Genomic DNA, 12,278 nt, shown 5'->3' on the forward strand with positions numbered 1-12,278 from the left:
CCCACAGGCCAGTTGTGGCCCACGGGCCATAGTTTGCCCACCCTTGGTTTAGGGGATCAGCAACCACGGACCTGATCCTGGTGGATGACACCAGACCCAGGCTCACACTTACTGTTCAACTGACACTTTTTAAAGAAAAGTTACGGGAAATCAGGGATGGCCATAATGCCAAGGAAGAGCAAATGCAGTATTGATTCTCAAACAGGGGCTGGAGCATTCTAATGGGAATTACTGCCCCATGACCCTGACTTCTGTCCCCACTAAAATAATGGAGCAAACATTATGTGAGAAAAGTCTCACCAAACAACTAGAGGAGAATTGAGCTGAGAGAAAGGAGTATTGTGTGTTTGCCCAGAACAAACACAATTGCTGATGTAAGCAGACTCAGGATGAGCTCTACCCTGACATCTGGTGGTGAATTGTGGCGAGTGTGGAAAAGAACTTCAGGAGCTGATCTGGTTTGCACAGGCATACCCACCCTGCCTAGCATGAGCCTACAGCAGCCCAAAATGGTCACTTTGACAGCCGTGGGATCCCCAATTTTTCTATTATTGGGGCAGGAGGAATAAAGTGTTGTTACTCTGATTATGTAAATGAAGGACTATGAAACTGTTTTATGACAGAGGGTCTCACCATCAACTAAGTAGCACTCACTAGACAAGCGACATGGGTTCCAAAACCCAGTGAATTGAGAAAAATCAGAGACAGATGTTTGTATGTGGGCACTGTTTGTGAGCTTAAAACACCAGTTACACCTCCTCCCCTTTTCACTGTTGAATGACAGAGTTAATTCTGTTTCTATTAAGAATCTAGTTATAGGCTGCTGAGCTGAATTCACTTTAGGCTAATGGTGGACCTGTGGTGGGGCTCCCCCACTACAAGCTAAAATCACTAAAAGCTAGAGTTATTAAGAGCTGAGATTACTGAGTGCTGTGTTAGCTAGTGGAGGAGCCTGAAGCTATGTTGTAGAGCAGAGCAGTTTGTGGGGACAGCTGGATTGGCTCACAGGATAGCTGGCAGAGCAGAGCAGTTTGTAGCGGACTATGGAACAGTGAGCAGAGCAGTTTGCAGGCACAGCTGGTGGAGCAGAGTGGCTAGCAGAGCTGCCCATGGAACAGCAAGCGGAGCTGAGCAGTTTGCGGGGGATGGCTGGAGGAGCAGAGCGGAGGGGCTGGTAGAGCGGAGCAGTTTGTGGTGAAGGCGGAAGCAGAACCCCACGGAGAGGTGGGGCAGTCGGCCCTGGACCACGTAAGGTGCCCCTTAATACCCTGTGCCCCACCTTCCAACCAGGCTGGGGGGGTGTAAAACCCTGCAGATAGACTTTTGAACTCTGGGGCTGCACTGACCCAGGACAGAGATTTTTGGGCTGTGGGACTTTTGGGACTGTGGATGATTCTCGGGTTGCTGGACTCAAGAACCAAAGGGAAAGAACATGGCCCAATTTGCTGGGGTGGGTCTTTGCTCACAGTTTGGTCTACGAACTCTAGTTGTGGTGCACGCTGAGACTCTGTGCTTGCAAGAGGGGAAGTATTGCCTCTTCGAGGCGCCCAGGGGTGTGTGTAAGATTCTCCCAGGTCACTGGGTGGGGGCTTGAACTGGTTTTGCATTATGTCATTGGGAGGTGACCCCTATGTATTGAACCCGGCCCTTGCTGCTATCAACTCGGCCTGGCAGAAGGGTTACACTTCTTTACAAATAGAATTACAGGGTTGTACGTGTGATGGGTTTGGATTTTAGAAAAGCATTCATGAGAAACAGCCGAATGAGCTAGATTATTAGTTTCAGTGTTATTGACAATATTCATTTCATGTTTTGGTTAAAGCAGCACTCACAGGCCAAAGTCCAGGCCTCCATCGGACTGAGTGCTGCATACACAGATAGCAATACAGGGTCTCTGCCCCCAAAGGAAATGCAATCATAGACTATCAGGGTGGGAAGGGACCTCAGGAGGTAATCTAGTCCAACCCCCTGCTCAAAGCAGGACCAACACTAACACCCCCCAATCCCTAAATGGCCCCCTCAAGGATTGAATTTACAGCCCTGGGTTTAGCAGACCAATGCTCAAACCACTGAGCTATCCCTCCCCCATCTAACAAGATGGGGAGAAGAGTATGCTAAGGAGGGAAGCAGCTGATACTAAACTGAGAGGTGGTGCAGCTCCTGGCTGGCACTGTCCAGGCTTGGTCTTCTAGAAAGGGATTCAAGAATTCATGTGCTGTTTCCCTGGATGGAGGCTTACCTGGTACTGGAATGGAGCCAGCTGCTCCTGTGACTGAGTCAAGTGTCCTTGGGGTTCATGGACACTGTGAAGCCCCTTGCATGGTTAGTGAGTTGTTCTTAACAGGAGTTCGTTCCCCAGGAAGACATGCTGAAAACTTTTGGTGAAGGTCACCAGTGTCAGCAGCTCTTTCCTAGTTGTGGAGCAGCTCCTCTCTGCTTTGTTCAGGGTCTGGCTGGTGTAGGCAGCTACTCTTTCCTTGTCTCCAGAGGGCTGAGCCAAGACCACCAATGCCATCTTCACTGTCATCAGTGTATGGGATGAACAGTAGCCGCAGATCTAGGTAGGCCAGGATCAGTGCAGACTTTGGCATCTACTTTCTTGGCATGGTGGGACAGTTCACTCAAATGTTCACCCCTTCTCTGCCAGCTTGTGCAGTGGCTGTGCCATTGTGGCAAAGTCACCAATGATTCTCCAATAATATGAAGACAGGCTGATGACACACTGTGCCTCAGTGACAGTACATGGCACCAGCCAGAATCAGATGGCTTCCACCTTTTCAAATCTGTCCCTGTGCCATCCCTTGAGACCACATGCCCCAGGTAATTTCCTTCATTATAGAAAAAAATTGCATGTTGCTGGTTTCATCTTTAAGTTGGCTTGGCATAGCCTCTCTAGCTCCTGCAGGGGCTCCTCAAATGACCTCCCATGAACAATGTCATCAAGATCCACCAGGCAGAATATGCCCTGCTGGTCTGCCAGCAATACACCCACCAACCTTTAGAAAATTCCAGAGGCATTAGAGTCCAAAGGACATGTCATTAAATTTGAAGAAGCCCTGTTCATGGTGAATGCCATCTTCGATTTATCATCAGCGTGCACCTCCACTTTCCAGTAGCCACAGGCCAGGCCCAGGGTACAGAACCAACAGGCCTTCGCCAGCAAGTCTAGAGTGTCTTCAATCCTAGGGAGGGTATATGCAACTCTCATGGTAATGTCATCCAACTGCTGATAGTCCATACATATCCATGTCCTTCCACCTGTCTTCCTTACCAAGACTACAGGTGCAGGCCATGGAGATGCAGGCCATCTCTCACGGAGAGCTGGATGATGCCTCTCTTTAACATCTGTTGCAGTTGTTTGCTGAACCTGGCCTGGAAGCAGATTGAGATCCCCTGCGGTCCCAGTCTCACAGGTCTGGTATCTCCAGGCTCAATCTGGCGGTGTGTCAACCCTGTGCACCCGAGGTCTTCATCCCCAGTGGAGAAGACATGAAAGTAATTTCTCAGCAAAGTCCAGGCTGCTCACAGTTTCCCAGGCAACAGACTCCACCTCAGCCCCACCCTGTATGAGATCTTCTCCCTGCCACACTCGTTTCACTCCCAGTTCAGTCTGTCTCAGTGATGCTCTATTTCCCAGCACCTAGCTGGACTGCTAATACTTCGGACCCCATCTCTGGATACACAGTCACCTCAGGGTGGAAGGTACTAAGTCCCCTGCCCTAGTCCATGTTGGGGTTCCATTGTCAGCTCTCACCAAGATGCAGCCTTTCCAGTCTTGGCCACCAGGAGTTCATGCCAGCCTTGTGGTGGGGGGTCCCGCATGCCTTCCAGCCCTTCCATCAGGCCCGGTGGTCAGGGGAATGCCATGGCCACCCACACACACAGAGCCAGTCCAAATTCCCTTCAATTCCTCTGTGGGGATAGCATCATGTTCCTCTCCACAGTGACAGCGCACACCTCTGCTTCACCCCCAATGGCTGTCTTGGCAGACTGCCTCTCCTTGGTGATACAGAAGCCTCTCTTGAAACTAAGGTCACCCTGAAACTGCCTGAGGAAAACAATCTCAATTAGGGCTTCCTGAGAGACTTCTTCCGGTATCAGAATTCACAGGCTAGACAGAGGGCATCCCAAGTAACAGTAGTTTGACCTTGAGCTGAGTTTGGTTTGGACCACTCCAAGGTCTCACCTTCCTCTGTTCTCCCTGGGTGGCTCTTTCCTACAGTCATGAGTGTCAGTGATTTCCCTACACACACATACCTTGAATTTCCCCAACACCCCCCCCCACCAGTTTTGTGAACTAGTTACATGCCAAACCTGGTGGCTGAACTTTGCTACTTTGTCCTCACCCACAACTATTTCACATTTGGGGACAATATATACATTCAAGTCAGAGGCACTGCTATGGGTACCCACATGGCCCCATAGTATGCCAACATTTTTATGGCTGACTTAAAACAATGCTTCTTTAGCTCTTGTCCCCTAATGCCCCTACTCTACACTGATGACATCTTCATCATCTGGACCCATGGAAAAGAAGTCCTTGAGGAATTCCACCATGATTTCAACAATTTCCATCCCACCATCAACCTCAAGCTGTCCATTTCCTTGACACTGCTGTGCTAATAAGCAATGGTCACACAAACACCACCTTATACCGGAAACCTTCTGACCGCTATACATGCCTCCAGCTTCCATCCAAGACACACCACATGATCCACTATCTTCAGCCAAGCTCTAAGGTACAACCGCATTTGCTCCAATCCCTCAGACAGAGACAAACACCTACAAGATCTCTATCAAGCATTCTTAAATGCGGAAGTGAAAAAACAGATTGACAGACCCAGAAGAGTACCCAGAAGTCACCTACTACAAGACAGGCCCAACATAGAAAATAACAGAACGCCACTAGCCGTTACCTTCAGCCCCCAACTAAAACCTCTCCAGCACATCATCAAAGATCTACAACCTATTCTGAAAGATGATCCCTCACTCGCCCAGATCTTGGGAGGCAGACCTGTCCTCGCTTACAGACAGCGCCCCCAACCTGAAGCAAATACTCACCAGCAACCACACACCACAGAACAACAACACTAACCCAGGAACCTATCCTTGCAACAAAGCCCAATGCCAACTCTGTCCACATATCTATTCAAGTGACACCATAATAGGACCTAATCACATCAGTCACGCCATCAGGGGCTTGTTCACATCTACCAATGTGATATATGCCATCATGTGCCAGCAATGCCCCTAGACCATGTACATTGGCCAAACTGGACAGTCTCTACACAAAAGAATAAATGGACACAAATCAGACGTCAAGAATTATAACATTCAAAAACTAGTAGGAGAACACTTCAACCTCTCTGGCCATTCAGTAACAGATTTAAAGGTGGCAATTTTGCAATAGAAAAGCTTCAAAAACAGACTCCAATGAGAAACTGCTGAACTTGAATTAATATGCAAACTAGATACAATCAATTTAGGCTTAAACAGAGACTGGGAATGGCTGAGCCATTACACACATTGAATCTGTTTCCCTATGTTAAGTATCCTCACAACCTCTTGTCAAACTGTCTTAAATGGGTCATCTTGATTATCACTACCAAATTTTTTTTTCCTGCTGACAATAGCTTATCTTAATTTATTAGCCTCTTAGAGTTGGTTGGGCAACTCCCACCTTTTCATGTTCTCTGTATGTATATATATCTCCTCACAATATGTTCCATTCTATGCATCCGATGAAATGGGCTGTAGCCCACAAAAGCTTATGCTCAAATAAATTTGTTAATTTCTAAGATGCAACAAGTATGCCTGTTCTTTTTGCGATTACAGACTAACATGGCTGCTACTCTGAAACGTGCCAATTTAGTGACTGTTTGGAAATTTGAATTGAAATTGAAACATTAATACACACTTTAAAAGCATATACAGTTTATAATAAAATACATGTATCTGAAAAAGTATAATAGATTTCAAAAGTATGAACACAGATCAGCTTCCTTATACAGCTGTTGTTTTTTATGACAATGTCAGTGCATTCATGTCACGGAGTGTGGGGGAGTCCAGGCTCTGCAACCCCCACTTCCTGCGATTCACCGTGACTCTCAGCCAGCCAGTAAAACAAGGTCTATTAGACAACAGGAACACAGTCCCACGCAGGGCTTGTAGGTACAACCAGGACCCCTCAGTCAGGTCCCTCTGGGGGCCAAGGATCTTAGACCCCAGACTTGGGGTTCCCTGCCTCTTCCCAGCCAGCCCAAAACCGAAACTAAAAACCTCTTCCGCAGGCTCTCTTCCTTTGTCCAGCTTCCCGGGCAAAGGTGTTGACTCTCCCCACCCCCCCTGCCTGGCTCAGGTTACAGGCTCAGGTCCTGTCCCTCACCTAAAGTCATCCCTTGCATTCCCATCCCCCATGCAGACAGTCCCTACTACATCACATCTCTCCCCTCTTCGAGACTGAACTGAGCAGGGTCAATTTGACCAGTGACCTGGGGAAGTTCAGGGCCCCCTCTCCAGGACAATGCATCTGCTATCATATTGACACTTCCCCTCACATGGACCACGTCCATGTCATAATCCTGCAGGAGCAGGCTCCACCTCAGGAGCTTGGCGTTGGCTCCTTTCATCTGGTGCAGCCAGATCAGGGGAGAGTGATCGGTGTACACGGTGAAGTGTCGCCCAAAGAGATATGGCTCTAGTTTCTTAAGGGCCCACACCATGGCCAGGCATTCCTTCTCGATGGCCACGTAGTTCTGCTCCTGGGGTAGCAACTTCTTGCTCAGGTACACGATGGGGTGTCTCTCCCACTTTTCATCCTCCTGCATTGTGTAGGGGACAATTTCCTGGTGCAAGTGCTGGAGGAACCAACTAGGGGAAAAGCTCTTCTTGACCTGCTGCTCACAAACAGGGAAGAAATAGTAGAGGAAGCAATAGTGGATGGGAACCTGGGAGGCAGTGACCATGAGATGGTCGAGTTCAGGATCCTGACACAAGGAAAAAGGGAAAGCAGTAGAACAGAGACCCTGGACTTCAGAAAAGCAGACTTCGACTCCCTCAGGGAACTGATGGGCAAGGTCCCCTGGGAGAATAACATGACGGGGAAAGGAGTCAAGGAAAGCTGGCTGTATTTCAAAGAAACCTTATTGAGATTGCAGGAACAAACCATCCCGATGTGTAGGAAGAAAAGTAAATATGGCAGGCGACCAGCTTGGCTTAACAGTGAAATCCTTGCTCGTCTTAAACACAAAAGAACAGCTTACAAGAAGTGGAAGATTGGACAAATAACCAGGGAGGAGTATAAAAGTATTGTTCAGGCATGCAGGTGTGAAATCAGGAAGGCCAAATCACACTTGGAGTTGCAGCTAGCCGGCAGGGCCGGCTCTAGGTTTTTTGCCGCCCCAAGCAAAAATTTTTTTGGCTGCCCCCCACCGCCCTCAGACATGAGCCCCCCCGCCCACCAGTACCCCCCACTCACACCCCCTGTTGCCCCAGCACTAGCCTCCCCCCCAAATGTGGGATCCGCTACCAGCACACTGCAGCCGAGCCCTGGCCCAGCTGCGACTCTGTCCCCATGCGGGTGGAGCTGCTGGGCAGCACAGAGCGGGAGTACTTCCAGGTGGCGGCACGGCTACGGGGTGGCGCAAAGAACACGGCCCCCTCCCTGGGCTTCGCAGCACTGCTGGTGGCCAAGGTGGATCAGTTTGTGCTCACCGCCCTCACCCTTGACATGCTGGCGGCCAAAGACCTGGAGAGCCCCCTGGACCTGCTGCTCTTCAGCCTCACGGTGCCCTGGCCCAGCCCTGGCAGGAGGGAAGGCGAGGATCTCCGGCTGCGGGGCTACCTGCTCAGCACCGACGAACCCAGTGGGCCGCTCACCTCCTCACACACTCCAGGAGCCCCTCGCCACCATCGCAGCCCGGGCTCGGCTCCAGGGGACCCCGTTTCCCTCCCTCCCCGGCTCCTCACACACACTGGGTAGGGCCGCCCAGAGGATTCAGGGGGCCTGGGGCAAAGCAATTTTGGGGGCCCCTTCCATAAAAAAAAGTTGCAATACTATAGTAACATGTATTTGGAAATGTAAAAAATAACTAGTGAAAATTAATTTGGAATAATTTGAAAATACACCAAATACATTATTTAAAAAACATTAAATGCTTTACTGGTCTGTATACATTTGCAATTACAAAATGGGCTGTTGCTGGGTGATGGTGATGATTGGTGCCAATGGGTTGTCACTGCCTGGAGGTGATGCTGCTGTTGCCCAGGGCTGGGTGGGGAGCTGGGCTCTGGGGGGTGCCCGGCTCACAGGGGCTGGGCTCAGGACTGTGAGGAGATGGGGTCGGAGGTTGTCTGGCTCAGAGGGGCTCGCCTCAGAGCTGGGGGTCTGGGGTGGGGGGGATGGGGTCGGAGGGTGCCCACCTCAGAGCAGCTGGGCTCAGAGCTGGGAGTCAGGGCAGTGGGGGATGGGGTCGGGGGGGTGTCTGGATCAGAGGGGCTGGGCTTGGAGCTGGGGTTCAGGGCTGTGAGGGGAATGGGGTGAGGGGGGTGTCTGGATCAGAGGGGCTGGGCTCGGAGCTGGGGGTCAGGGCTGTGGGGGGAATGGGGTCAGGGGGGTGCCCAGCTCAGAGGGGCTGGGCTCAGAGCTGGGGGTCAGGGCTGTGGGGGGAATGGGGTCAGGGGGGTGTCCGGATCAGAAGGGCTGGGCTCGGAGCTGGGGGTCAGGGCTGTGGGGGGAATGGGGTCAGGGGAGTGCCCAGCTCAGAGGGGCTGGGCTCGGAGCTGGGGGTCAGGGCTGTGGGGGGAATGGGGTCAGGGGGGTGTCCGGATCAGAAGGGCTGGGCTCGGAGCTGGGGGTCAGGGCTGTGGGGGGAATGGGGTGAGGGGGGTGTCTGGATCAGAGGGGCTGGGCTCAGAGCTGGGGGTCAGGGCTGTGAGGGGGATGGGGCTGTGAGGGTGCCCAGGTCCTAGGGGCTGGGCTTGGAGCTGGGGGTCAGGGCTGTGAGGGGGATGGGGTCAGGGGGGTGTCCGGATCAGAGGGGCTGGGCTCGGAGCTGGGGGTCAGGGCTGGGCCTGGGGGGTAATGGGGTCGGGGGGTGCCTGACAAACACCTCCCTGAGACCCCCCCAATCCAACCCCCCTTCCCTGGCCCCTGACCGCCCCCCCCCCCCAGAACCTGTGCCCCTCCCTGCCCCCGGGACTCCCTGCCCCTTAGCCACCCCCCCCGCCCCGGCTGCTTACCCCCGGCTCACCGCGCGGCAGCCGCATGGCTCCGGACGGGGCTGAACTCTTCCCCAAAGCCGCGTGGGGAGGGGGTGGGGCCGCAAGCTCCAGGCTCAGCTCAGCTGTCTCCGCTCGGCCCGGAGCTTGTAGCCCCGCCCCCTGACCACGCAGCTCTGAGCGGGGCGGAGCTCAGCCCCGCCCCCCCCCGAGCCAAGCGGCTGCTGGGCTGTTTAGGACCCGGGGAACAAGCGGAGGAGGAGCGGCCCGTCTTCTGTAGCCAGGCGGGGCCGCGCTACCGGTAAGGGGCCATCCCTCTCCCCCAAGCGGAGCCGGTAGCGCGGCCCTGCCTGGCTGCAGGGGACGGGCCGCTCCTCGGCTCGCAGCAGCAGGATGAGCTGGGGCCCCAGCCCCAGCCTTTTGCCGCCCCCTATATTTTGCCGCCCTAGGCAGCAGCTTGTTTTGCTGGTGCCTAGAGCCGCCCCTGCTAGCCGGAGATGTTAGGAGTAACAAGAAGGGTTTCTTTAGGTATGTTAGCAACAGGAAGAAAGTCAAGGAAAGTGTGGGCCCCTTGCTGAATGAGGGAGGGAACCTAGTGACGGAGGATCTGGAGAAAGCTAGTGTACTCAATGCTTTTTTTGCCTCTGTCTTCACAGACAAGGTCAGCTCCCAGACAGCTGCACTCTGCAGCACGGTATGGGGAGGAGGTGACCAGCTCTCTGTGGAGAAAGAAGTAGTTTGGGGCTATTTAGGAAAGCTGGACGAGCACAAGTCCATGGGGCCGGATGCGCTGCATCCGAGGGTGCTAAAGGAGTTGGCCGATGAGATTGCAGAGCCATTGGCCATTATCTTTGAAAAATCATGGCGATCGGGGGAGGTCCCGGATGACTGGAAAAAAGCTAATGTAGTGCCCATCTTTAAAAAAGGGAAGAAGGAAGATCCAGGGAACTACAGGCCAGTCAGTCTCACCTCAGTCCCTGGAAAAATCATGGAACAGGTCCTCAAGGAATCAATCCTGAACCACTTAAAGGAGGGGAAAGTGATCAGGAACAGTCAGCATGGATTCACTAAGGGCAAGTCATGCCTGACTAACCTAATTGCCTTCTATGACGAGATAATCGGCTCTGTGGATGAGGGGAAAGCAGTGGATGTACTATTTCTGGACTTTAGCAAAGCTTTTGATACAGTCTCCCACAGTATTCTTGCCAGCAAGTTAAAGAAGTATGGGCTGGATGAATGGACAGTAAGGTGGATAGAAAACTGGCTAGATGGTCGGGCTCAACGGGTAGTGATCAATGGTTCCATGTCTAGTTGGCAGCCGGTATCAAGTGGAGTGCCCCAAGGGTCGGTGCTGGGGCCGGTTTTATTCAATATCTTCATTAACGATCTGGAGGATGGTGTGGACTGCACCCTTAGCAAGTGCAGATGACACTAAACTGGGAGGAGTGGTTGATACGCTGGAGGGTAGGGCTAGGATACAGAGGGACCTAGACAAATTAGAGGATTGGGCCAAAAGAAATATGATGAGATTCAACAAGGACAAGTGCAGAGTCCTGCACTTAGGACGGAAGAATCCCATGCACTGCTACAGACTAGGGACCGAATGGCTGGGCAGCAGTTCTGCAGAAAAGGACCTAGGGGTTACGGTGGACGAAAAGCTGAATATGAGTCAACAGTGTGCCCTTGTTGCCAAGAAGGCTAATGGCATTTTGGGTTGTATAAGTAGGGGCATTTCCAGCAGGGATGTGATCATTCCCCTCTACTCAGCACTGGTGAGGCCTCATTTGGAGTACTGTGTCCAGTTTTGGGCCCCACACTACAAGAAGGATGTGGATAAATTGGAGAGAGTCCAGCGGAGGGCAACAAAAATGATTAGGGGGCTGGAGCACATGACTTATGAGGAGAGGCTGAGGGAACTGGGATTGTTTAGTCTGCAGAAGAGAAGAATGAGGGGGGATTTGATAGCTGCTTTCAACTACCTGAAAGGGGGTTCCAAAGAGGATGGATCTAGACTGTTCTCAGTGGTAGAAGATGACAGAACAAGGAGTAATGGTCTCAAGTTGCAGAGGGGGAGGTTTAGGCTGTATATTAGGAAAAACTTTTTCACTAGTAGGGTGGTGAAGAACTGGAATGGGTTACCTAGGGAGGTGGTGGAATCTCCTTCCTTAGAGGTTTTTAAGGTCAGGCTTGACAAAGCCCTGGCTGGGATGATTTAGTTGGGTTTGGTCCTGCTTTGAGCAGGGGGTTGGACTAGATGACCTCCTGAGGTCCCTTCCAACCCTGAGATTCTATGATTCTATGATTCTATGATTAACACTGCCCCCAGTCCCGTGTCTGAGGCGTCGGTGAACACCATAAAGGGCTTGTCAAAGTCTGGGTTTGCCAGAACTGGGCCACTGACCAGAGCCTCCTTCAGCGCCCGGAGAGCCTCGTGGCACTCCCACCTTGTCCGGCTTCCCCTTCTTGCACAGCTCAGTGATGGGGGCGGCTATGGCACTAAAGTGGGGCATGAACCTTCGATAGTACCCCGCCATCCCAATAAAGGCTTGGACCTGCTTTTTAGTTTAGGGAGCGGGCCAGTCTCTGATCATCTCCACTTTGGCTGGTTCCGGCTTTAGGCCGCTCCCCACACGATGGCCCAGGTAAGATACTTCAGCCATCCCCACCTTGCACTTCTCAGCCTTTACGGTTAACCCAGCCTCCCGGAGTCGGTCCAGCACTTGTTTTAACCTAGGACACGTGGTCCTCCCAAGTCTGGCTAAAGACACAGATGTCGTCAATATACGCCACGGCAAAACTCTCCATCCCCCTCAGTAACTGATCCACCAGGAGCTGGAAGGTGGCCCGTGCTTCCTTGAGGCCGAAAGGCAGGGTCAGAAACTCGTAGAGCCCCAGAGGGGTGATAAAGGCCGATTTCAGCCTGGCACCTGCATCCAGCGCCACTTGCCAGTAGCCCTTGGTAAGATCCATGGTGGTGAGGTACCGAGCGCCTCCCAGCTTGTCTAGGAGCTCATCAGGCCTGGGCATGGGGTAGGCATCAGATATGGTGATGGCATTAA

At 52.3% G+C, this 12,278-nt stretch overlaps 1 protein-coding gene across 4 annotated transcripts in view; it reads right to left on the bottom strand.

The window, feature by feature from the left end:
• The window catches only part of LOC123375041 (E3 ubiquitin-protein ligase RNF123-like), a 252,084-nt gene that overhangs the window by 43,065 nt on the left and 196,741 nt on the right, over positions 1 to 12,278 (bottom strand). Inside the window, exon 36 of one of the 4 annotated variants that reach the window (XM_045025602.1) lies at positions 3,512 to 4,048. The exons of 1 other annotated variant lie outside the window; for it this stretch is intronic. In XM_045025602.1, the coding sequence (XP_044881537.1) occupies positions 3,904 to 4,048 (145 nt within the window). In that variant the 3' untranslated portion in view covers positions 3,512 to 3,903. Of the gene's footprint in view, positions 1 to 3,511; positions 4,049 to 12,278 lie in introns of those variants that run through there. 2 more of the 4 variants (XM_045025604.1, XM_045025601.1) reach the window with 2 other exon arrangements.

The sequence above is a fragment of the Mauremys mutica genome, chromosome 7 (genome assembly GCF_020497125.1).
Source record: "Mauremys mutica isolate MM-2020 ecotype Southern chromosome 7, ASM2049712v1, whole genome shotgun sequence".
NCBI lineage: Eukaryota > Metazoa > Chordata > Testudines > Geoemydidae > Mauremys > Mauremys mutica.